The following is a 27390-nucleotide window of genomic DNA, read 5'->3' as shown; positions in this document are numbered from 1 at the left end:
AGTTTCTATCATATTTTGTAAATTTGACTTGAATTAACTCATAGAATAGAGAAATCTGAGTTTATCTTTCTTTTGTGTGCATGAAACTATTCACTTCCAGTGTGACACGGCATATCAACCTGAAGGTGAAATCGACACTGACCAACGAGATCCCACTGCACCGAGAGAACTTGCGGAGAATTCCCTGTGAAAGACGATCACGACGCATATGTGATAAGGGATTCCTGTTTAGGGATCGCTGAGGGTTCACACATGTTGCCAGTGACCCGGAAAGGTCACATGTGGTGATCTGTGACAGGGTCCCCTTCAATCCTAAACTGCGTAAGTACTCTGACGATAATAACTAAGAATAAACATAATTAAGATGTCTATCCGGCCATGGCTGATGGAATGAGCTACCCCTGTGGATTAAAAAGGGTTCATTTCAAAATCCGTATAGATTCTAGAAAAGATTCACCTGAAGAAGGTCAAGGTTTAAATTAACTGAAACATTGCAAATATAACAACCAAGATGAGAATAATAATATGAATAATAAAAACAAATTCGTAAATAGTATATAACCGAAAAAAAATTTCTTGTTTATAGGTATAAGAGTTGTCTATACAAGAAGTAAACAGGGGTAATCTCCCCTGAACAGAAAATAACCACTTGTTATCTCCCCATATATATATCTATAAAAGTGAAAATGTCTGTCTGTCTGTCTGTGTGTGTGTGTACACTTTCCTACCAAATAACTGTCAATTTTCGGTCTATAGACTCGAGATTTGACATAAGGGGTATTGAGATTCATGTTCAACAATTTGACCTCTGCAAACTACCAAACTCCTCCACCAATTTTGGGGCTAAACACTTGAAATTTTAGATATAGGTTACTTGGATATGGATCTAACTTTATAATTTGATTTGAGCCCAAAACAATAAATGTTAAGGGGTCATAATTGGGATCAAAGTTTTTTAAAAATTGACCTCTGCGGTCTCTATCAAATTACTCAGCCAATTTTTGGTTTAAACATTTGAAATTACATAAAGTGTATTCAGACATAGGGCAAACTTTTTAATCGTTTTATTGTGGAAAATTTGGCTTCCAAGGGTTCAAAGTTCAAAAGATTTTACCTTTGCGGTCTCTAGCAAACTACTCAGCCAATTTTAGGTGTAAACGTTTGAAATTTTACATAAAGCGTATTCAGACATGCAGCAAGCTTTTTAATCAGTTTTTGGGCGAAAATTTCGCTGGCAAGAGGTCAAAGTTTACAGAGTTGACCGTTGCAGATTATACCAAAATTTTGGGTCTAAACACTTGAAATATTAGATGTAAATTGGACATGGATTAAACATTTTAATTTAATAATTTGAGCTACAAACAATAAATGTTAAGGGGTCAAAGTTTAAAAACAAATTAATATCTGAGGTCTCTACCACTTTTCTCTATGGTAGTTAAGGAAGCCTATTTTATAGAAAGGCATTACCGCACATATTCACACTTTTTAATATATACATATGCACATAAAGTTATGAACGGTACATAGGGACTGAGCAAACCGGGCGGAACTGCTAGTATATATATAATTTAAAATGGCATAATGTAAACATTATTAGGCAGAAACAGCTTCTCTTCAAATTTTCGGATTTTTAATCATGTCAAAACACACTTTATCTCCTTTTGATGGATTGATTGTTGCTATTTCTTCTGAAGAGTTAAGGGCAAAATAGATTCACTGATTGATCTAATAATCAAGTGATTGATTTTGTGCTATGAAACAGATACTGTCAAGAATTGTAAATGTTAACTGAATTGAAGGAATAAACTGTAAGATGGTCAACATCATGAACTTTGGAATATAGACTTTTCATTCATTCATTATATTGCTCTGTAATTACATTAAGCTTCTTAAATAAGGAGTGGTATATATCATAAGGAAATAAAGTATATTTCCACATATATAATGAGCAAATAGTTAATAAAATATGTTAAAAAACACTTTGAAATGAGTTAAAAACATACTTAATCTGAAAAGGAAACACTAGATAAATGGATAGTCCTTAATCCACGGAGTTTCAAAGAAATACTTTCCTTCTCTCTATATATATATATCAGCGACATGGGGGCAGCCATTTGCTTTTTGTGTGGCGCTCAGTAACAAGCTAGAAGGACACATTTTCCCCACTTTACACACATTCTTTTATATAAATTTTAAAAAAAGTAACTAATACATTTTAAAAATATTATATAAACAAATTAAAAAAAAAAAACGCATAGGGTCAATTTCAGTTGAACAAAGATTTATTTTTTAGTCAAAATTAATAACAATTTCAAAATTGGATATAAAAAAAGAAACAAATAACAACAATAAAAAAGCATTGATGTAGAAAATAGATAGAAAAGCTTCTCTGGGTAAAAATGAATAAAAATAAAGCTTTTTTTTTTTTTGTAGTCGTGCAAGCGTCACAAGTTTTAAAAAGGCACGCGTGTTAAGCGGGAGATTTAATTTTTTAAAAAGCCTTTAAGGCAATTGAAATTAAAAATAATTTGTGTAATTAAAAAAAAAAATTGTATTTACAGAGCAAAAAAATACTTAGAATCAGGCTGGCTTATAATGAAAGCTATATGCGTGCATATAGTACATAACGCGGAAACATGGGGAGGTGTTTACGAGAGTATGATTTAAATAATGGGTACTTGTACACTTTAATCAAGACATTAAAAATTGAAAATATCGAAAAAAGAAAAAAAAAGGTTATATTGTACATATCCATTTTGGACTGAAGATCTCCGAAAAAAAAATCACTCAATTTGATCGAGTAGTTTTTCTTTTTTATTTATTTATTCATTTTTTTTTTTTTTTTTTACAACGGAAAAACACTTTTTATGACAGCACGTTGATGGTAGACATCTTTGAATTTTTTGAACACGCCATGGGGAGATAACTCAGTTTAAAGCACTGACACTCTCCCCATCTTTAATACTAGCTTTTTTCCCCCCTAAAAATCGAACCTTTTGCTCGGTATCATAACAAATTGTTTTTCGCAGAGAACTTCATTCCATAACGGATACGTACAATATAAACGTTTTTCGATATTTTCATTTTTAATGTCTTGATTAAACTGTACAAGTACCAAATAATGACTAAAAAAACAAAATGATTTGAAATTCATGACATTTCAGTACAATTTATACGTTATTCAGACATATAAACCTCAAAGAAAAATTCGTTATCAATACAGAGAGAATATTACAAAAATGAATAAGGTAAAATGGTAAAATCCCTTGAGAACGTATGGTGGTTATATGAGAAAATAAAGCTGTGTACGCATTACAAATGTTTCTTTTCTGTTTGTTATGTTATACATTAGTACATTAGGGGTCATTTCGAGTTGAAAGTTTATTTTACTGCACCCATCTGAACTAGAGAAAATCATGATTTAAATGTGTATGTCTCGTGTAAATAACTAACGATGAATATCTAATATGGCCGACCAGACGGGTGATTAAAAAGTCAGATCGAGCGTACCGGAAAAACGAAATGAGACCAACTTGACAACTGGCCCTTTTTTTTTTTTTTATCTTTTTTTTTTTTTGTTATAACCACCACACGCTCTCAAGGGATTTTGCCAGTAAAGTTTAGAAACTGCATCGAAAAAACAAGATGGCTACCTGATTTCGAGTTTTATGTAAAGACAGAAAGTGAAACAATATATGAAATGAATAATTAACAGTAGGTAATGAAACGATGTAAAAGTGTTGTGTAATTATTTTAAAAAATGTTTTATTAAAAAAAAAAAGATTTTATAACGAAAAAAATCTTGTGTAATTATTATTCAAAATTTAAATCTTTAATTGAAGTGTAAAAATATTTCGAAAAACTATACTATATTATAAACAATACTTTTTCTGAAATATTTTTTATTCTTCAATGAAAGAGATTGGCATTTTAAATAATAATTGCTTTTACTTTATGAAACACGGTTTTTCATTTCGTTACTTATTGTTAACAATTCCGTTTTTATTTTGTTTCAGTTTCACTCAGTTTTTTTCATGAGTACTCATTTCGTTTTTCGTTTCAGTTTTACTCAGTTTCCATTTTTACATATTACTCGAAATCAGGCGGCCATCTTGTCTTTTTGACGCGATCTCCCAGACTTTATCAAGAATAAAGGAACATTGGTTAGAGCTAAAGAAAACGAAAAGATTTCCATTGTCTATCTTTTGGTGTGTAAGATAATAAAAACAAACAATTAAAAAAAAAACAATTCAGAAACTTTAAAACAATTTAAATGATAAAAACAATTAAAAAAGCATTAAAAAAAAACGCTTAACTCATTTTCTTACCTTTCAATCTACATGTATGATCTGCAAATATTTTAATTTTACATTTCACAATAAATAACATTTTTATTGGTGCTTATTTAGAATTACACTTATTTAAAGAGACGGTAAATTTTTACATTAGGATCATCTCCACAATTTTCTTTAAAATGACGACTTGAAAGGTTTTTGACTATGCTGAATATAAAAATCATATTTAAATTTTGCAGAGATAAGTAGTTATCAAGATATAAAGACCTGTATTATGCACTGTAATTCTTTGGCGGCCATGGTTTTACGTGCAATAACCAAGCCTACTTCGCAGAGAAGTATACTTGTTTATCGTGCATGCGCGTAAAAACATGGCCGATAAAGAATTACAGTGCATAATACAAGTCTATATCTCGATAACTACTAGGCTCAGCGCAATTTAAATGTGATTTTCGTATTCAGCATAGTCAAAAAAGTATAAAAGTCATTTTAAAAGAAAATTGTGGAGGTAGACCTAATGTAAAAATTTACCAAAAAACAAATACAGAAAAATCTTTATGATGTAAATATCTGTCAAGGAACGAAGATGTCATATTCCAAAAAATCACGTAACTTGATCAAATAAATTCTTTTTAACAAAGAAAATAAAAATTTACGATTTTTAACGATTTTAATATTTAATGCATCGATTATAAAGCTGATATTGATCTCAATAGTTTGAACCGAGTTGTCTCCCTCTTATTTATTCAACATGGCTGATCAAAATCTTACATCTTGCTTTGTCATAAAATTTGATTTTTTTAATTAAAAAAAAAAAAAAAACTACTTGATCAATTTATGATTTTTGGAATATGACATCTTCGTTCTGTGATAAATATGTACATCATAAAAAATTTTTCTGTAATTCTAAATAAGCACCTTTTTTCTCACTGTTTATAATACAGAAGAAGCTAATCATTTCACTGAAATGCCATATGAATTAAATAAAGTCTATTTCGCAGATAAACATATCTTTTTTAAATTTCTGAAATGTAGTTACAGAATTTTAGGTGCTTGTTGTTCATAATTTCTCCGATATTAAAAATAAAGAAAAATCTGCATGATGTATGTACCCGTGTCAGAAAGAAATATATTGTTCATCAAAATTCACATAAATTGAACAAAAAGAAAATCATCTTTAAACAAATTTGAATTTTTCCAAACCCCTCGCCTCTCCATGTTAAGAATGGCTTTCTAAGATCTCACAAGTTTGAATTGTTTAGAGTTCTCTCTCTTTTTTCACCTTGTTTTCAAGATGGTATTTTGGTATCATCATTGTTTGTTTAGTCACAAAATTCGATTTTATGTAAAAATAAAACTACTTGATCGATTTATGAGATTCTTGGGATATCATATTTTCTTTCCGTTGCAGGTATGTACATAAAAAAAAAGTTTCTTTATTTTTTGATTTTTAATATAGGAGGAATTCTGAACAAGCACTGATTTTTAAATATTATTGGTTGGGCTAAAATGAGTTTTTTTTTTTTTTTTTTTGTTAAATCGATCCATTTTTTTTCAAAAAGCATATATTGGTAGCAAGCCTTTGCAAACATAAAATACAATAAAAAAAAAAAAAAGAAAAAAAATTTACATTCGTTGCTAGCGTAAAGTAATTAATTCATATCACATCAATGTTGCAAATTTTATACTTCCAAGAGATCTTAATTTCATTTTGAAATTTTAATAGCAACAAGAATTAGCAAGATACATTCAAAATTTTGGCAGGAAAATATTTTAATGAAAACAGAATTAACAAATTAAAATAAAAATAAATAAAATCACAAAAAAAAAAAAGTACGATTTATTCAATTCTTATAAACTATTCATGTATGCCTTTCATAAGGAGTATTTATTTCATCATCATTATATTGCTATTATTTTACTATTTTATTATTATTTTTATGATTATTATCATTATTATATTAGTATCATTTATTATTATTTTTTATAGTCATTATTATCATGATTATTATTTCATTAATATTATCATTATTATTATTATTATTATTATTATTATTATTATTATTATTATTAATATGATAGCATGTATGTTATTCATTTTGTGTGTAACGCTTACATATTTTTTTTTCTTCCAAGTGAATGTTATTTGTTATGACCTTCCATTTTTTGTAATAAATAATTTTACCAAGAATTCTTCATAAATTTTGATTTAGGTTTCGCTTATAAGCTGAAGAAACTCAAGTTATATATGTATGCATATATTTTTTTCATAAGTTTTGGTTTTGATTCAAGTTGATGCACCCAAGTCATATGGATATATTTTTTAATTTTTGAAATCGCGACGTTATAATATATAAGAATCGATAAAAAAAATTGACTCTAATATAATATATACAAAATCTGCATAAATTAAAATATCATATTTAAGCGTATTTTACGACTGGGCTATGCCGGACGCCTTTCCTAGCTTAGATAAATACTTTTGCAGTTTTAACAAAAGAGCTACAATAATATCAAAGCGCCTCCTGAAAATAAAAATAAAAAAATTTTAAATTCAGATTCAGTATCACTAAGTAAAAAAAATATATAAAAAATGGTATTATTTTTAATCTATATATCAATATGATAACGTGTCTGTTATTTTCTATGTCACGTTTACATCCGGGTCGTTTAATTGTTATGTACTTCCATTTCTTGTAATAAATGATTTTACCAAGAATTCTTCATAAGTTTTGGTTTCGGTCTCGATTATAGCTGAAGGAGTTCAAGTTATATATATTCTTCATAAGTTTTGGTTTTGATTCAAGCTGATGCACTCAAATCATACGGATATATATTTTTTTTAGTTTTGAAATCACAACTTTATAATATATGAGAATCGATAGAAAATTGACTCTGTATATATAGAGTATATATGCAAAATCTGCATACATTAAAATTTCATATTTAAGCATATTTTACGACCGGGCTATGTCAAGCGTCCCTGCTAGCTTAGATAAATACTTTTGCAGTTTTAACAAAAGAGCTACAATAATATCAGGGCGCCGCCATTTATGCTGAACATCTACAGAATGCCAACATCAATATATTGCATGTGAAAGAGTTCGCTGTGGAATTTCCACAGGTCCCGCTAGTAACAATTTTGACAAATATGGATGGGCAAAATAGTAACAAAAAACAAAAAGTAAACAGCCAGGATCTGAATCTTACTTGCCGTATTCTTTGTAATTATTAATAAATTGTTTTTCCTTATTGTTTCAATTAATACATTGTCAGTGTAATCAGTTGACTTTTTTCACACTTAAAATGCACTTTTACTTTATTTTAAAAAGAATCAATTTAATTCATCGAGTCATCGTGTAAATATTCTAATCAAACAAGCACTTCTTTTTTATTACAACAAAATAGGATTACCTCAATTAATGAATATTTTTTATATAGCATCTCTGTTAGATTAGATAAATAGTTTTGCAGTTTTAACAAAAGGGCTACAATAATATCAGGGCGTCTCCATTTACGCTGAACATCCACAGAATGCCAACATCAATATATTACATGTGAAAGAGTCCACTGTGGCATTTCCACAGGTCCCACTAGTTTATTTGATTTGATTTTTATTATCATCATTGTTATTTAAATTTTCATTATCATCATTATTAGTTTTGTTATTATTTCATTATTACCCTCATTATCATTTATTATTGTTATTATTTATTTAATTTTTAAACAATAACCTTTTGGGATCAATTTAAGTAAATTTGACCCCCACACCCACCTCTTAATACATTTGTAGTCAGCGACCACCAGGTGCATAAAAAGAAAATTTTTTTTTTTTTTTTTTACTTTTTATAAAGTAAAAATCCTATCTAGGAATCTAATATGATTTTATTTTTAAGAAAAACTAAAACTGCAAAATATATTTTTAAATAAAAAGAATTCAAGATTGTTTTATATGTTTGTATAAAATTATGCCATTGCAATTGTTAAGTAATACTTTGGAGAAAAAAAAAACATTATCATCAAACGAATCTTTAATCCTGTTTTTTTTCTCTCCATGTTATTCGCCAATCAATCTTATAACATACATTCACTATATTAAAGCCAAGTTAATAATCGTTTATTTCCCTAAGGCGCTTTTCCTATATATATTTTAATCACACAAAATACTTAAAATATTATGTTAAATCAAAATCTGAAAGGCGTCTGAAAATGACTGAAAAATTCACTGTATGACACTTTGTAGGGTTTGTTTTACTATACACGTAAATTCAAAAAAGTTGTCAAAAAACAAATATATAACAAATAAATGTTATCAAAGGTAAGTAAGTAACTTTTCTAACTGGATAATTTTTTTGTGCTTTTATTTAATGTAACATGTTTATTTAGCTTGAAAAACATACAGTGTTTACCGATGTATTGGAAAATTTAAAATGGTGCCGGACTCTCTGTTGAACACGGTTTAGGAAAATAAGTTAAAAAAAAAAACTACACAAAATACTGTCAAAAACTCACTGAATATATGTCACCCTATGTTACAGTAACATATATTGATCGATTTTCTAACAGTATTTTGTATATTTTTTTTTTATTTTAACTCATTTTCCATAACTTATTGTGTTCGACAGAGAGTCTGGCGCCATTTAAAATTTTCTAATACATCGGTAAACACTATGTTTTTCGAGCTGAATAAACATGTTACATTAAATAAAAACACTAAAAATTATCCAGTTAGGTAGAAAAGTAACTTATCTTACCTTTGATAACATTTATTTGTTATATGTTAGTTTTTTGACAACTTTTTCGAATCTACATGTATAGTAATACAAACCCACATCTTATATTACAAATTTAACGTGTCTTTCTGACGATGCATCTGAAATCAAACATTTTTGATTAAAAACTTATGCTGGTGCCAAGACCAGAATTATCTTCCTTCTCTATGCTAGAGTTATGCCCCTTGATTTAAAAAAAAAAAAAGCATCCATTTTCCTGACAAAAAGGGTAAATGTTAAATCTCCTCACGAATATAAGATCTCGTTAATGATGTATATAGTAGTAGGGGGCTACTATCGGGAACATAAGTAGCAGGAATATGAAGGGAGATGAGCAGCAAAATGTCTGTTCACATTATACTTGAACTTATGCATGTCCATACAGTTGAGAAAGCAGGAACCCGGAAGGGAGTTCCAAAATCCAGCATCGAGGGGGCACAAGTGCTTGTAGTTCATCAGAGCATTCACCATTAAAATACTAGTAGAACAAGCAGATGGATGCAACATTTCATCGATGGGACAGAGGCTGAAGCTTAAATGTCAGTTCAGGACCTATCAGGTTGAACATGTTCATGTTTCGGACAAATGGTCAATTAAAACCAGAAGTCCTCATCAGATTGCTTTCTACAGAAGAAAACAGATTTGAGAATTTTTCTTTCGTGGATAGCAACCGTTTATTCAGTCTCATGATGAGGACTTCTGGTTTTTACTGACCATTTGTCCAAAACATTAACATGTCCAATGTCAGGACCAAGTAAATTTGTTTATATTAATAAAAACAAATATATATATATATAACTTTATACTTATATATAGTAGTCTAAATTTTATTTATACAAACATTTTTGGCTACATATATGCATACATGCTTTAGCTATGACCTTATTCAAGGTCTGGCATCATCAAGCCATAAACAGAATATTCTGATTAGACGTATGAATTTCATGTTAATCTCTATCCAGTTCCTGTGGAGTCAGCTATTATCATAACCACCAAAAGCTTAAACTGTGTGTGGAAATAGGCTTATCCTGTCTGTAGTTTTAATAGTCTGCAATATCAATTCAGAGTGAATCTTCTTTCCGTACACACTCCAACAACTTTTATTTTAAAAAAAATTAAAATACAAACATGGATTAAACAAAAACGTTTGAACATTAAAATGTCTCAAATAAAAAAAAAAACAGGGAGCAGAAAAATTAAACTGAAATCCAAAAAATATTCATGGTAAAAATCTTAAAAAAAACAAAAAAAATAAACAAAACAAAAAAGCAAAACAAAAAAACAAACACCTTTATTTTTTTTTTTTTTATCTCATTACAATAATGCCAATAAATTCTTAATTTAAGGAATCCTCTCTGGGATTTAAAAGGTGTAAATTTTTAAGGAAGTTACCCGTAATTAAGTGGGTCTGAATTAAAGTTTCTTAATACATTCTACTTTTTTTAATATCTTTAATATCAGATGGGATACAAAGTCAGTTTAATGTGAGAAGTAAATTAATCTCTAAGAAAAAAAAAAACAAAAAAACAGGGATGCCATGGTTAGGACAAATAAGATTCCAGACTAATTTTCTTAAGAAAAAATTTTTTTAATTTAAACATTAGACTTAATTATTGTTCAATTTAGGAACACTTTTTTTTAAAAATTATGACAAATGTAAAAAATAAAAAAAAAAAGAAGAAAAATATGTATTTAACGTGAGAAAAAAAATGTTTTTAAATTCAAAAAGAATATGAATAAAAAATTTTTTAAATTAAAAAAAAAAGTTTTACACTTAATCATTGTTCAATTTAGGAATACTTTTTAAAATTATGACAAATGCAAAAAAATATGAATTTAACATGGGGAAAAAAATGTTTTTAAATTAAAAAAAAAAAAAAACTATGGCTAAAAAATAAAGAAATAAAAAAAAAACTTTACACTTAATCATTGTTCATTTCTGAAACCGTTTTTAAAATTATGACAAAAACAAGAAAAAAATAAAAATTTACTATGAGACAAAATACGACAAAAAGTTAGATCCATGGGATGCGCATACAGGGAATTTATTTGGTACTTTAATATTTTGCACATCAGGGCAACAGACAATGTGAACATAACAACATTGCTGTTATTACAGAAAAGAAAAGTAACCCTGCCATTTTGTTCATTAAAAAAAAATAGATGTGCTTATAATTTGTGTCAGTAATTTAAACTCAGTTCTGAAACCAATCCTGCTCAGTAAGAACTAAAAATGTGTTACTTGTTATATACCAGCAGTAGATATTCAAAATGGCTGGTAGTATTTTACGGGAAACGGAAAGGTGGTAAGGGTTTTGCAATTTATGATGCACAAGCTAATAAAAAAAATAATTCCGGTAAATTTAGCAAATTATTTCCCACAATTCCCTCTAGCTCATTTGCATACAATTATACCTTTTTCACCAGAAATTTATGAAGTTCATAGTGCGATATCATTGTTAACATACATTTGAACAATGCATTGGACAGCATCGTTGGCAATGTTTTGTTGGGTTCAAAATAAGTTTTAGGCATCTTCAACATGAGACTTCTTTTTCCAGAGAGGGTCCATCAAGACGGGTAATCCCCGATTCTGAGCCTGCTACTTTGTGGCACTAAAGTCATCTCCATTGAATTAGATAATAAAAACTGCTGACACTGTTGTACGAGTTCATTAATAATTAAGCTTTTACCAAAACCCTGTCAGCATTTTGAGATTTGGTCACGATGTGTTGCTTTTAGAATGTCAAACACATTGTTTGGAGGTTTTTTTTTTGTCATCATCGTTGTTGTTAGTAGTATGCAACTGTTTAAACTGTTTTATATTAGTCACAAAGAATAACTGTTTTTTTTTTTTTTTTTTTAATTAATTGATAAAAAAAAAGGAAAAAAAATCGTTATTAATTTACAGCACAATGAAAAAGGTGGCATTTAAGACTTAAAAACATTTTCAAATAATTAATATCTCATATCAAACAATCATAAAATATTGCTGAACAACAAAACATTAGGCTTTCATATTGCATAATATATATATATATATATTTTAAATTCATGGGAGTAAAGGAGTGAAATGACTGCCATTCTATAAATATGGCTAATAACACAAAGCATTTATCAGAATTAAATAATAAAACCAATGAAATTGATAACAATAAAATTTTTCCTTTAAATAACATGATCAATATTTTTCATATCTGACTGACGAAATTGATTTTTATGTACCTTTTGAAGAAGGCTATTTAATGAAATAGGGAAAAGTCGTCTTCATCTTATGTATAAAAGTGTTTTCCAAGATAAGTAAAAATTGAGACCCCCCCGCCCCTCAAAAAACAGTAGAAACAAAAAAAATGGTTCTCTCTATGCAACAATAAGATTTTTACACCAAAAAATAAACAGATTCTTCAAACAAATAATCATTAAAAGAAACTTAGGATAATTTTGACATTAAAAATAAAAACAGAAATGTTTTAATTAATAATTTTTTAAATGGTAAAAATGCTGTATAGTAGCAGTTAAAAACTAAACAAAAATAAAAACAACCAATAACTTATACCAAACACAATAAAATTTAATCATCTATCGACATATTAAAACTTTAAAAACACTTTTTTTATTTCCAAATTAAATTCTTTTAAGTCATCTTTACAACACACAAGAGAAAAAAAAATAGACACTCGTCACTTAACTGTTTAAAGAGTTCTATTCCTAAAAAGATAATAAAAAAATATGGTTTATTCTATCACTAACTTACCACTTAGACTTAAGGTTTGTGTTAGGGTAAGTCATTTTTATTTTTTACTATCTTTTCAGAAATGAAACCTCCCAAACATGTAATTGACAAGCAGCCATTTTTTTTTCTCATTTGTCATAAAAAATTTGAATAGAAAAATAATTTTGAAATAAAAAAACTTCAAAATAATTTGAAATAAAAAAACTTCAAAATAATTTCAACAAAGATGTTGATAGACAAATTTTTCTGCATTTTGTACGAGTCATTTGTTGTTTTTTTTATTATTATTTACAATTTTTGGTGCTTGGATATCTAAAAAAGTTTAAAATGCATTTTATGTAAAAAAAACAAACAACACCATTATGTAATTATGTGTCATACTGAAATTAGTAAAAATTCCGAATAATGATTAAGTAGAAAATTTGCTAAACATATTTTTTTTACAAAAGACATTGTTAAACCGAGGGAGATAAGTCAGCTTTTCATACGGAGTTGGATGGAAGAAGTGCTGTTTTATGTGTTGGAATCTATTCTAATACTTATTGTTGGCTATATTTTTACTTTGAAGTAATATTTTGTTGTTTTTTTTTTTTTTAGCAATACTTTCTTCTTTTTTTTATTTATTTTTTAGTTTCTTACATCAGGTGGCTTCATGTCTTGTCTGGAACAATTTCTATATAAAATATAATATTCTCAATCGACCATTTCTTAATTTGAAATAACAAAAGTTAATTGATAACAAGGGAAATAAGTCAGTTTGTAATACGAAATTGGCCACAATAGACTAAACTGATAAACTAGCATTATTCGATAAATTTTATTTTTTCTTGTAATTAGTTTTCTATTCTTATTATTTTTCATATTTTTTTTTTAATTTCTTTTACTAATTTCGACAAGACAAGTCAGTACGTAATAGTGTTTTTACTTAAAATGCATTTTTTGAAATCCAATTATAATGTACAAAACCCCAATTTCTTTATTTGTTAATTATTCTGCACTTTTACCCAGTGAAATCAAAAACCATAATGTCAGAAAGGTTGAGATTAATTGTTTGAGTATTTATTCATCTCCTCTTCACACATATGCGGGTTTGATGAAAGTGTTTGTGTGGAACAAACTGGATTTGAACTTGGCATGCACAGGTTTTCGGTCCGTGCTATTAACCACTTAGCTACCAAGTTTGAGTAGATCACAATAAATTTTTGTAGCTGCAATTCAGGCTGATTACAGATTGCGAACAAATCAAAGTAAATATAAATATTTGAACAAAAAAAAACATACCTTGAAGAATACCAAGCTCATTAGAATTTTACAAAATATGAAATAAAATTAAAAAAAAAAAAACAGATATTTGACACCCTCTCCTCCCTCTCTCTCTCTCAAAAAAAAAAAAAAAAAGGAAAATTTCATCAAGGGCAATAGAGGTCTGATCAAGTTCAGTAAACATGTCCCTCAGGGGTAAATTCAAAAAGAGGGAACCAGAAAAAGCGCACAGTGACCGACAAGGCCTCGACCAACGTTATCTTCAGAATGTCCTGCATCTCTGCAATCTCCAGCATGGCAGGAAGTTCTCGGTTCTTGGCGCTCACTTGCCGCAGGTAGAGTTTGGGTCCAGTAAACATCAAATTTTCTCCCAAAAGCCCCACAAACTCGATCTCATCCCCCTCTCGAAGTGTAAGCAGTTGCTCTGTAAAACGATAATCCGCAATTAAAGTGCATGGCAAGTAATCCTCTTCTAGGCGGACTTGTACTTGGAAGCTGTAGTAGTCGTAGCGTTTCAGGTGACACAGGCGACCAATAGATACCATTAGTTCACAGTGCTGCAGTTCAAGGGTGTCGTGAACACTCGGATCAGTGCAATTATAATAATCTCCATATGAACACCGCACTTGGTTTGCGAGAAATGCCGGAAGGCTTTCAATAAATTTTTCAACAGAGTTTTCGATTTTGGTAATTCTGACGTTGGTGACTGTTCCTGCCCATGCGACTTTGATTCCCTTCATGTGGGCACATCGGGTGGCTGTCAGGGCTTCGGTTGTTTCGCTATCCTTTACGACACAGTTGTCATAGTAACTCGACCAATGCAGTTCACTTTGAGTCTCGTCATGAACTGCCGGGATACGAATAAAAAACAACGGGATGACAGCCAGAACACAGAACATGAAGATAACAATGCGTTTCAGAAATCGATACTTGCTATCTAATTCATCGCCAAGTATCTTCCGGCTCTGTGTCAGCGCCAGCGGAACACCCAACAAGAAGACAGTGACAAGGATCTTCCCAAACATGGCAGACTGAACTAATTTTATGATAAAATAAATCAAGGAGAGGCCGATCGTAAAAACCGAGAGGGGTACGAGCAATGGAAGCATCAGGTAACCGACTGTAGCTCTCAGCATGGTCCACCAGGTGGTATAGCCGAACAGTATGGTCATGAAGTTCCACCAGAAGTAGCAGACGAGGTGTGGGATGAGGATGCGATAGACGCCATTCCAGGATTTTTGTCGAGCCATAAAAATAAAGAGGAACGGCAGCAAGAGGAATGATACGGAGGGTAACCCAAAGTTTATTTTTAGGCCAAAACCCAAATTAAATACAAACAACGGAGAAGAGATCAGTTTGAGGAGGTGAATGATGACAGGAATGTGAGGAAAGCCATCCAACATGATCGGCAAGGATGCAAGCAAATTGGATCCGACGGTCAGCAGGGTCAAGTGGTCATGGCTATCACTTAGAGCAATGAAGCAACTCACTGCGAATATCAAGGCGATGACACACACCTCCGAGCAAGGTATATACGATTTGTTAGCAAGAGAGAAACTAATGACGGCCGCTACGACGGAAGAAAAAAACACAATGTATGGAGTTAAGGAATTCCAACAGAATTGGGATTTCACTGATTCAACATCGACGCCGATGTCGAAATTCTTTAGAGCCGATGTTAGAGTCGAGGTGTCGGACAGCTTCTGGCGTCCATAGAACATTTGTAGGGTGGAGATAACCATAGCAGCAAAGGAAAGGTAGAAGAAGAAGAGCGGGACGAAAAAGAAGACCAGGCTTGGAGTGATGAAGCCGTAGAGGAAGAGGAGGAGCATGATGTAGATCTGATTGGTCGGAATGATGGAGATGAGCCAACTGGTTCCTTTGGTGGAGGCGATCTCGAGCATCTGTTGACCGATCACTTTCCCCGTTGTGACGGGATGTTTCAGAATCTGAAGAGAAAGAGAAGAAAAGAATAACAATTCAAACAAAACCAGATGCACCTGTTCAATTTGCATTATCGGCATATTGGCACGGGAGGACATTTTCCCCATAAAAGTATCAAGATATTACAATTTCTTATGATAATATTAAAAATGTATAATTATTATTATTAAAAACGTTACATTGAAATTAGAATATAAAAATGTTCTTTTTAAGAGTTTCTGGAGAGTTCTAAATATAAGAATATAATAATGTCCTTTTTCAAGAGCTTCTGGAATGTCTTAAATTGTGGTGTCCCATTTGGAGTGTTTCTGGAACTTTCCATAAACCGAAACTAAAAGAACGCTGATAGTGCCAACTTTTCAGTTAGTCAATTAGCGAGTCAGTTGGAGTTGTTGTGCTGCTCCAGGTTGTCAGACGCTGACTAGATTAACTCTAGACAATATTTCCTGGATCCACATCTGGTCAAAATAAATCTTATAAAATGAATCAATTACAAACACCCTCAAAGAAAAAAAATGGATATTTTTTAACCATAAAGATTTTCTGACCTTCTTTCCGACCAAAGAAATATTGTTATTAATTCTCGATAACTTGGTCTTTCTTCTCAATGTAAACTAGATTGAAATAATAACTTGCTTATCTCCCTTAGATCATTTGTAACTACTTTTGTTTCTTTGGTTTTATGTACAATAAATACTCTTTATGTTTCTTTAAACTCTGAATTTTAGTTTATATATATATATATATATATATATATATATATATATATATATATATATATATATATATATGTTGCATGTTTAATACCCCTAGACTCAAACACATAACAATATTTACTACATATTCTGGAAGTTCATTTATCATTTAATCATAGTCATGTACATAACTAACGCTTATGTAGTCTGCAGTAGAATAAGGACATGGATGGTAACATTTAATGCAACAAAGACTAAGAGTCTTTCCTTTAACAATTAAGAGACATTCTCAACCAGAATCTAAAGAGAAAGATTAAAAAAAAAAAAAAAGTCAATTAAAAAAAAAAATCAATCAGCCATTACTTTTGGTTTTGGTTTGTTTGTTTTGTGGCATATCAACCCTTTTCAGGTTATTTTATGCCAAATCTGATCATTTTGGAAAAAAAGTTTTTATTCTTTAAATTCTTTATATCTTCAAATATTTATTCATGAAGTTTGCTTTGATTGTTTTGTAGGAGAAAATTGTTGTTTCTGTTTTTGACTTTGCAGAACATGATTGAGTTTTACAAATGGAGAAAAAAATGTTTGGTGTATTTTAGGTCATGAAATCCAGTATCTTCAAACAGCCTGATCAGGCAATGCCAAATATCCCAACAGGTGTTACCACTCTAGGCCAAAGTGGACCTGGGAACAATGGTAACTAAGGGGGGCAACTCCACATTCCCCAAATGCGGCCTCACCACTGAAGGTCTTTGAATTTGCGATATAGAGAAAGAGAGGGAAATAGAAATTTATGCAGAAAAGTGTCCAGTGGTCTAGCACTTGTCCAATTTCACATTAAATTGCTATATCATTGGTCTATTTACTACATATCATATTGAGTTATAGTCGAGCGAGCACCTACATATCTGTATAGCCACCATTCGCCCATGCATGGAGTATTGTTGTCACATTTGGGCTGGTACTTCCACTACTAGTCTCTTCCTCTTAGAGTCCAAAACATGTCTCTAATAGGTCCCACATTATCAATCAAACTCCGACCCCTGTCCCATCACTGCAATGTAGCATCCCTGTGCTTGTTTTAGAAGTATTGTAATGGAATGTGTTTCGATGAACTCACAGAACTTGTACCCACTTGTTCTAAATAGCTCTGGTTAACCTGTCAAGCAGCAAAATCACATTCCTTCATTGTTGAGGTTCCTAGATACTGGATAGCCTTCTACTCTAATAGTTTCTTCCTTCAGACTGCTAGACTTTGGAACTTCCTTATTATTTTCTGCCTCCCTGACTGTACTAGCAGGCTGAAGTTTAAATGTAATGTGAACAGAAGTCTTGTTTTTTTATTTCGTCATATAATCCTCTGTAGACATTAGTAACAATTAGTAGCCCCCTTACATCCAATATGAGGTCAACAAGTGTTAAAAAAAAGAAAAGAAAAATAAGAAAAAAAAGAAAAAAAAAGAAGAAAAAAAGAAGAAAAAGAAAGTATTGTTTGCTCTTTTTGACTTCTGGTTTTTGCTGTCTATTTGTGACTGGATCATTTTCAGTCAATCATTTTCATTTTTTGTTGATAGTTGCATAAAAAGAAAAAATAATGAATTATCTCAAAATTTGAAAAGAATTTGCAAACATTTAAACTGTTGAATATGAATTATTTAAATTTATTTTAATGTTCTTAGCAAATCCTTGTGTATTAAAAGATTGAACGATATTTAAATCCAATGATTTTAAAGAGATTGAAATATCACCTTAACAAAATTGTTTTAGTTTTATAACAATTTGGTTCAATTAACAATTTAGAGACCAAACAATCCTATAATAATTAAATTAAACTTTTAAAATCTAATCTATATATCTATAAAAGTGAAATTGTCTGTGTGTGTACATTTCCCTACCAAACTACTCTGCCAATTTTAAGTCTACAGATTTGAGATTTGACATAAGGGGTATTGAGATTTGGGAAAATCTTTTTAATTGATTTTCAGCCATCAGATTTGACCTTTGAAAACTTTACCAAACTCCTCCACCAATTTTGGGTCTAAACACTTGAAATTTTAGATGTAGGTTATTTAGACATGAAGCGAACTTTTTAATTTGATTTGAGACCAAAACAATAGAAGTTAAGAGGTCAAAATTGGGGTCAAAGTTTTAAAAAATTTTACCTCTGTGGTCTCTACCAAATTACTCAGCTAATTTTTGGTCTAAACATTTGAAATTTTACATAAAGTGTATTCAGACATATTGTCAAGCCCAAATATCAGCTGATGTGATATTATACACAAACAGAAGGAATTTGATGAATGACATCCTCATCATTTCTTTTTTATCTTTTGCGAATTAGTCCACTGGGTAAATTATTCCTCGTAATATATAATATTCAAAAGAGGATTGATCCTATGATAATACATACACAATCTGCATAAATTAAAATATCATGTACCATACAACCGGGCAACGCTGGGCATCCAGCTAGTTTGTTTATAACTAAAAGTTCCCAGGTTTGCACTGGCATCACTCATTTGAGAAAGTCACCATCCCTCTTCCATTACAGACACACCATACAAGATGGTGACTAATGAGGATGGCCATCACTACCAGAGGCAGTGAGCCATCCATTTTGCATACCAACTCCATTATAGCTGTGATACCCATTTTTCCAATTTCTCTCTATAACTCAAATTACTATCTACTTTAGTCATCGTTTCAAGCTTTTCATGTCCATAATTCAATTTTTATGCATACAAAAACCTTATTAAGAAGACTTGATCTTTTTTCTATGTATACAAAAACCAAAAAGACCTAGGCTATTAAGAACTAGTAGACCACCTAGCAATGCCCGGTCACAAAATACACTTAAATATGATATTTTCATTAATGCGGATTTTGTATTTATTATTAAACTAGCATTTCAGCCCGGCGTTGCCCGGGTGTTTGGAAGTGTATGTTTAGCAAAAAAAAAAAAAAAAAAAAAAATAAAGACAAAAACAAGGACTCGTGTACCACTACTGAGAATTGAAACCAAAACATTTAGCTTACGATTTACTTTTTCCTTTGATGTTAATGCCTGAGCTATGAAGGCATATTTACTGCAAGGCTAAAAATTAAAACATGGACCAATAGCTATTACGTTACTCATGCATATTTGTTATACTGTTGTTCAACCTTCACCTGGCAAATTTACTTTTTTTAATTTTCACATATTTACACTGATTTTCCCCAGCTAAAACCCAAATATAAATTTTCACATGGGTGTGAATACCCTATATATGAAGTTTCATGTCTGTAGACCAAAATCTCTAGGAGTTTGGTAGGCAAAATTTTATAAACAAATATATATGCATACATAAATATATATAAAAAGAGGTTTGTGTTCACTATAACATTTTTACGCAAATATATGCAAGTATAAATCATGTAGAATATCTGCATGAATATCATTGCATGTAATAGTTAACTAAAGATGATCATCCCATAACAAAACCGAAAAAATCTGATTAAAGTGTTCAATTTCTTGTATATACAAGAATATGCAAATTAGCTAGATATTTTGCAGATGTATACAATTCTATGACCCATACGTAACAAAGTTGTATTTTCTTTTTAAAAAAATAGAAAAAAGACTTTAATATGAATATTAATTCACACAAACACAAAAAAAATTTATAGGAGTATAGATAAGCTTTTCATACCCATAAGTGACAATGTTCAATTTCTTTCTTACATATACAAAAACCGTATGGACCTACCTTAGTAAGAAGACTTGATCTTTTGTATGCCTCAGTCTGTTCGGCAGCTTCCTCTTCAGTGAGATTAATTTTCCCTTGAACTCTTTTCGATACAGTTTTAACGAAAGCATCTTCAGAAATCACATCACCAATTTTCTTGCCTATGAAAGAAAAAAATAATCAATATTGTGTACGAGTAAATAAATAACATTTTGATCATAGCAGAAAAGATCCATCACTTTTTATATTTGAAAAATACATAATTCATTAAAAAAAACTTTAGAAAAATTAAAAAAGAATTAACTTTGCGGACTTTGGTGTCTCAATATACCATCTCTAATGAAAAAAAAAAAGATGTCTTGTACAGTCACCAATGACAGCTTTTAAGTGTATATTATTGCACAATATTAAAACTGATAATATTCTTTGCTTGTTTGCATATTAAATGTACTAGATAGGAGGAAACGGGGAATAGAGGAAGAAAGAAAGTTATGAGAACAGAGGAGGAAGTTGTGAAAATAAAAGGCATGGGGAAAGTTGTGAGAATAGAGGGAAAGGGAAGTTGTGAGAATAGAAGGAAAGGGAAGTTGTGAGAATAGAAGGAAAGGGAAGTTGTGAGAATAGAGAGAAGGGGAAGTTGTGAGAATAGAGAGAAGGGGAAGTTGTGAGAATAGAGGGAGGAGAAAGTTGTGAGAATAGAGGGAGGAGGAAGTTGTGAGAACAGAGGGAGGAGGAAGTTGTGAGAACAGAGGGAGGAGGAAGTTGTGAAAATAAAAGGCATGGGGAAAGTTGTGAGAATAGAGGGAAAGGGAAGTTGTGAGAATAGAAGGAAAGGGAAGTTGTGAGAATAGAGAGAAGGGGAAGTTGTGAGAATAGAGAGAAGGGGAAGTTGTGAGAATAGAGGGAGGAGGAAGTTGTGAGAATAGAGGGAGGATGAAGTTGTGAGAATAGAGGGAGGAGGAAGTTGTGAGAATAGAGGGAGGAGGAAGTTGCGAGAATAGAGGGAGGAGGAAGTTGCGAGAATAGAGGCAGGAGGAAGTTGCGAGAATAAAGGGAATAGTAGCATTATACCAGCTGCCACCAGAAACCAAAAAGCTTGCTTGTCGTGTTGAAAAAATTAGCAAGAAAATTAATAAACAAGAAAACTGCGATATTTGATCAAACTTGCATAAACAAAAGATAATTATTTTATGTATCCACAGAAAATATAAGGAGATATATTTTATGTATCAATTTTCAGTATGTACTTCAAGAGGGCTTAATATGCAAGTAGAGCTAGGTAGTAAGTTATAAAAATATATGGCAATTAAGCTACACAGAATCTTCTGTGTTTCATCCCTGTAGGAAATCATCAGGTTAAAATGCATTAAATCCATTTACCTGGCCTTTAGCTAGCCAACCAATCAAGTTCATTTTTATTCCTGTCTGCTAGCTTATGCTTTTTATCAGCAAATGGCCAGGCTTTTTTCAGACAAAATTTGTCTGACTTCTATTTCCTCTTCTACTGTTCTGTTGTGTATAGGTTGACACACCTTTTTTTTTTTTTAAATGTATCAAATCAATAATTGAGTTTATCTAAAGATGTGCATGTTTGGAGTATTTTTTCTTGACTAGTTATTTTTTTATTTTAGTTAATTTTTCTTACATATTTTATCCCAAAGTAAAGTTCATTTTGTGTATACAGTTGTTTGCTATTTCACTTCCAAAGTTTAATAAGTTTGGAAAGTCCTTAAATTTTAAGAATCTCAAATTTCTCATTTAGGTAAAACCTACACAGGTGGTCTACATTTCTACATGTACTGACCTAGGTCATATTATTTTCCACTTGACTATTGGCTGCTTTTATTCTGCGTATATATGCTTTCATAGTTGTAATATCTTAATAATTGCATTGTTATTTGCCACATGTGATAGCAAAAAGGAGTATATTTACCAGCAGCAACAAGGAGTTTCCGAGTGTGTTTGTCTCCTGTGATTTCTTTGATCGCCTCAAGGTACTCTTCTTTACTCAGCACGTCTTTGTGAGCTTTGTTGATGGCACCAAACATCCTGCGGGCAGCGTAACGCACTTTCTTCTCCATGCTGCTAGTCGTCAGACACCACTTTATCATTTCTTCATTCTTTTCAGTGATGCCTGTAAATAACAATAGGAAACAATTAACGGACATCATTTTTTAAAAATTTTGTTTGTATTATTCCTTTTCTATTTTTATTTTCATATTGTTATTTTAAACATAAGGAGCTGCTATTTGGGATTGTATCTAACAGGGGACTATGAAGAAATGAACAAGGAGATTGTTGTAGACCCGTGCTAGGGGTTACAAATGAAAGAAACCACAACTAGTGTAAAGTGTATAAAATATAATATGTATTTATCATAAAGAATACAGGAGCCACTAAAGTGGTATGAAAGGAACGTGTTCGTAGAATGCGGTTGAACTTTCTTATATTTGAATGGTATGAATGTCTCCATTTAGTTTTTGAAACCAGTGTTTTTCATAGGACTGGTTGATTCCACTTAGTACTCAAATAGGGGTGATTTGTATCCCACAACAGAGATGTTGTTTGCACATTAAATGTATTAGCTAGGTAGTTAAACTTTTGCAGGTTAGCATAGTCAGAAAAGAAGGAAACAGGGGGGGGGGGAGAATTCCAAAGCCTAGCAGTCCAAGAGAAGAAAGCATTAGAATAGAAGACTTTCCTGCATCTAAGGATCTCAACAGTGATGGGGTGGGATTTTGTTGTTCATCAGATTAGTTCGAGGTATGTATGCCGAGAGGATACAAGTGCTAAGAGTTCATTTAAGCCCATTCCATTGAGTTACTTATAACTTGGAATGTAAGGAGCTGCTTTTTGGGATTGTACCTAACAGGGGACTATGAGAAGATGAACAGGGAGATGTCTGTTCAAATTATATTTAAACTTCTGCAGGTTAGCACAATCAGAGCAGCAGGAAACAGAGATGCAATTCCAAATTCTAGCAGTCTGAGGGAAGAAAGTATTAGAGTAGATGGATTTCCAGCATCTAAGAACCTCAACAGCCAAGGGGTGGGATTTTGTTGCTTGCCGAGCTAGTTGGGAGTACATATGTTCAGAGGAGACAAGTGCTATGAGTTCATCTAAGCGCATTCCATTGAATTACATATAAAACAGGCACGGGAATGTGACATTGCTGCGATGAGGGAAAGAGGTTCAAGCTTGGTAAAATCTATACAACTGGTAAATTTAAAAAAAACAATCTGGACATGAGGACAAGTTAGAATAATGACATGCAATAAAATTCTGTTTTAAACTTGGAAAAAATGCCACAGAAACGTATGGAATACTTCAGACTGCTTTTAGACCATCTTGAATCGAGCATCAGTTTTTGAGCAGCATAAGAGATTCAAGGAAGGCAGGAAGTCTGTGAAGGATGATTAAAGATGTGGGAGAAGTAAGGAAGTTAGAATACCAGAGTTGATTGGCCAAATAAAGAATTTCATCGATAAAGACCGTTGTGTGTCTATAGAGACAATCAGTGTGGGAACTGTACACACGATTATTTGCGAGTAACTGAAGATGTGGAAGATTTGTGCAAAGTTTGTCCTAAGGATGCTCAGAGAAGATCAGAAAGAAATATGCTGTCATGACCAAGATGGGCATCAAGACAGTTTCTCACCCTTCCTATAGTCCAGACCTTGCTCCTTGTGACTTTTTGTTATTCTCTAAGCTCAAGGAAACTTTAGAGGCTGTTATGAGACAATTGAGGAGATGAAAGGGGTTATGATGAGGGTCATTGACACACTCACACAAGAGGACTTTCATTGGGCCTTCCAGAAGTTGTCGAAATGGTACAAGTGGGTTTCAACCGGAGGAGATTACTTCAAAGAGGACTAGAGTTTCATGTGTGTACTATCAATAAAAGTGCCCATACGAAAAAAGTCTGGATCTTATTGAAGATACATTGTAAATATTTCAAATCCCATACCTCACAAAAAAGTTTGTTTTTTTTTTTCAAAAAATTCAAAATGTACATTGAAAAGTTTTTATTTCCAAACATGCAATCGTAAATAATTATTTAAAAAACAAATTCCTTTCATGTTTATGAATTTTTGAGATAAGGATTAATACTCGTATCATTTGAATTATTTCGACTACTGTTCTCATTTTAAGTGTTATTATCACAATGATTTCGTCGATGTAATCTCTGACCTTCTTCAGATGTATTTTGTCGAACACAGGAATCTTTGTCAAACCTGGAAATCTGCAGTAATGTACAGTGATATGTAATAAGATTGATTATTTAAAAACAAAAGTCTAAAATTCCTAAAATTCATACTGCAAGGGCATGTAGCAGAGTGTATATAGTACTTGGTAAAGTTTTGTAGTAAATTATTACATTATCTCAAGGTTTTCGCAAATATTTTCAATTTTCAATCTGCAAGAATTTCCTTTTCTGATTTTAGCATGGTTAACAGATTTTCTATCTCTTACTATAACCTCGATTGGGGCGGAGATCTGCTTTCCTTTTTTTGTTATTTTATGTGAACAAATTCTGCAAAATCTTTCACATTTTTTCTAATGGCTGGGAATATTTGATGCTTCACCAAGGCTGTCAAGGGTGTTTTTTTTTTTTGTGACACCATCATTAGATGGGTTACCTACTATGGCTTACGAGAGGCCCATTTAACCTCGAGAGAAAGATAGACCATGCCAGTTTCCCAACCTGATATTTTTACCTCGCGGTACATACAGTGCCTCGCCTTCCTAAATAGTCACTCATCTGGTAGGTATTTATTTGCTTCCCCACGTAAGCAAAATGTGACACAAGGTCGGCTTTATGTGAGGTGAAGGGGGAGGGGGGGGAAGGGGATGGTACATATAGGGTTGCCCCTACATGTACCAATAACCAATTGCCACAAGGGCAATGGTCACAAAGTGCAACATCTGCCGGAACAGATACTACACTTTGCTCCTAGTCACTCATCTGGTAATAGCCAAGCTCAACGTTGCTTAACTTCAGTGATCTATTGAGAACTGGTGTATCAATGTGATTGTGCCGTATAATTGCCATTGTAGAGAAATTAATTTTTTCCACAATAATAGGATTGTAAATTTAAAATGGAGTCTTCCTATGTAACTAAATTAATCATTTCGTTTATTTCCAGTTCTTCTCCCAAACTTAAAAAAACGGTCTCTGCAATTTTGATGTTACGAGGTGTCTTAAGTTTCCAGTTTTTGTATAGGCATTTAAAATTGTCGTAGACACTTGAAAATTCAGTCTGTTATTGCTATACATCTTATAAGGTGACTGGCCAATTTTTATGATTTCAGGTTCAAATGAACAGCTACAGCAGAAACTAGAATACACCCCACTAAAGCCTGATTGTCATAGCTGATGAATTTCCAAAATGCAATCTGGATATGAGGACACGTTAGAAGAATGATTTTGAAACCAGCTGACCTATTTGTCATCAGAATTTTCCTATTCACTCGATGAGAAAAACAGTTCTTCACTTTCAAACCAAATTTTCTAATTAAATTATAAGTTTTTTCTTTTTCAGAAAAAAAAAACAGGTGTCACCTCAATCCTTTTCAATCTGACAATCTTGTCATATTCTTACCAAATTTTGTGTCCATACAATGGCACAGCAGTTTTGTTGAAACTTCATTTCCTTGTTTTGAACACATTCTGTTGCTTTGATTGCATTCTCTTCAGCAGTCGCATGAGATTCTGCCAGAACCATGTCTTATTTTCTTCCAGCCAGGTATGTGTCGATACGAAAATACACCTATTTCTGTCACATAAATTTTTACTATACATGGTTTGGATATTTAATATTGACACAGTCCTAGTTAACTTCTAATGGAAATTTCCATTTTCTTTGCTTACTCTAAGCTTATGTGGAAAATCAAGTTTTTAATTTTTTTTTTAAAATTTTCTTCCTTTGATGATTGTAATGCTGGGTATGGGGCAGCCAAACCAGCTGCCAATATTGCCCTGCTTTTTATTGAAACAAACCGAGGGCTCTTTTTAGTATCCTCATTGTTCCCTTAAGTGCAATTTTCTGGATCTCTTTTGCACTTGGTTCACCAGGAATATTAGTTAGGTAGGACTTCAGGTTTTTCTTCATAAGCTCTGTGGCACCTATGATTGATATATCTCTCTAAGATTCCAGTTTTATGAACATGCATGTGTGTGTGTTCCCTGCACAGATCGTAATTATCCCGCTCGTTGTGCCAGTTCAAAGTTGTTGCTTGATTCAGCCATTGTTGCAACAAAGGAATTCTCTCCCTAGAAACAAAAACCACAACTCCAGTTCAAAAACAATTCAAAAAGATTTTTCTTTGGAGATTAGAATGGCACTAGTGAATAATAATAATATTGATGTCTCCATTCAGTCTCAAGAGACAATGGACAACCCTGTTAGGGTAGCTGCACATGTAATTGTGAGGCAAGGGTTGTGCAATCTTCAACCACACCTCTCCTAAATTTAAACTGCTTGGGTCCAGTGGCAAGGAGAGGCCTAAGACTAACTGGAAAAAATACCGAGATAAGTGGAGAACACATACAGCATTTGGAATTCCCAAATGCTTACCCATCTTAGTATTCACCAGGCTCAACGTTGTGTAACTTTGGTGATCTGAAGGGAACCTATGTGTCAATGTGATTATGCCATAATAATATATTATGCCTGAATAATAAGAATAATTATGATAATAATAATAATTATGATAAGAAAAAAATTAAAAACTATCAGTTTCGGAGAAAAATTGGAAACTATAAAATTCCTAATGTCAATTAGGTAAACAATGGATACTGAGAAATCTAGATTTATTAAAATATTTAAAAACAAATCTAATTTGGATGTCTTTTCTCTCATTATCGTTACGTGTCACTTTAGTCTTCCCATCTATGACGTCACATCCTTACATGCAGCCCTAATTCTAATATTTTAACTTCTAATGGAAATTTCTACTTTC

At 31.7% G+C, this 27390-nt stretch overlaps 1 protein-coding gene across 1 annotated transcript in view; it reads right to left on the bottom strand.

Moving 5' to 3' along the window:
- Positions 1-13837: 13837 nt before the first annotated feature.
- Positions 13838-27390, bottom strand: part of LOC145291229 (wolframin-like) — a 58786-nt gene continuing 45233 nt past the window's right edge. The window contains exons 3-5 of the mRNA XM_080136824.1: positions 22361-22561; positions 20449-20588; positions 13838-16012 (exon numbers count right to left, since the gene is read on the bottom strand). Coding sequence (XP_079992950.1) covers positions 14237-16012; positions 20449-20588; positions 22361-22561 — 2117 coding nt within the window. The 3' untranslated portion in view covers positions 13838-14236. The remainder of the gene's footprint in view (positions 16013-20448; positions 20589-22360; positions 22562-27390) is intronic.

This window comes from Euprymna scolopes, chromosome 12, assembly GCF_053919585.1.
Source record: "Euprymna scolopes isolate OS-2025 chromosome 12, ASM5391958v1, whole genome shotgun sequence".
Classification (NCBI taxonomy): domain Eukaryota; kingdom Metazoa; phylum Mollusca; class Cephalopoda; order Sepiida; family Sepiolidae; genus Euprymna; species Euprymna scolopes.
This window is presented reverse-complemented; position numbering and strand designations above follow the sequence as displayed.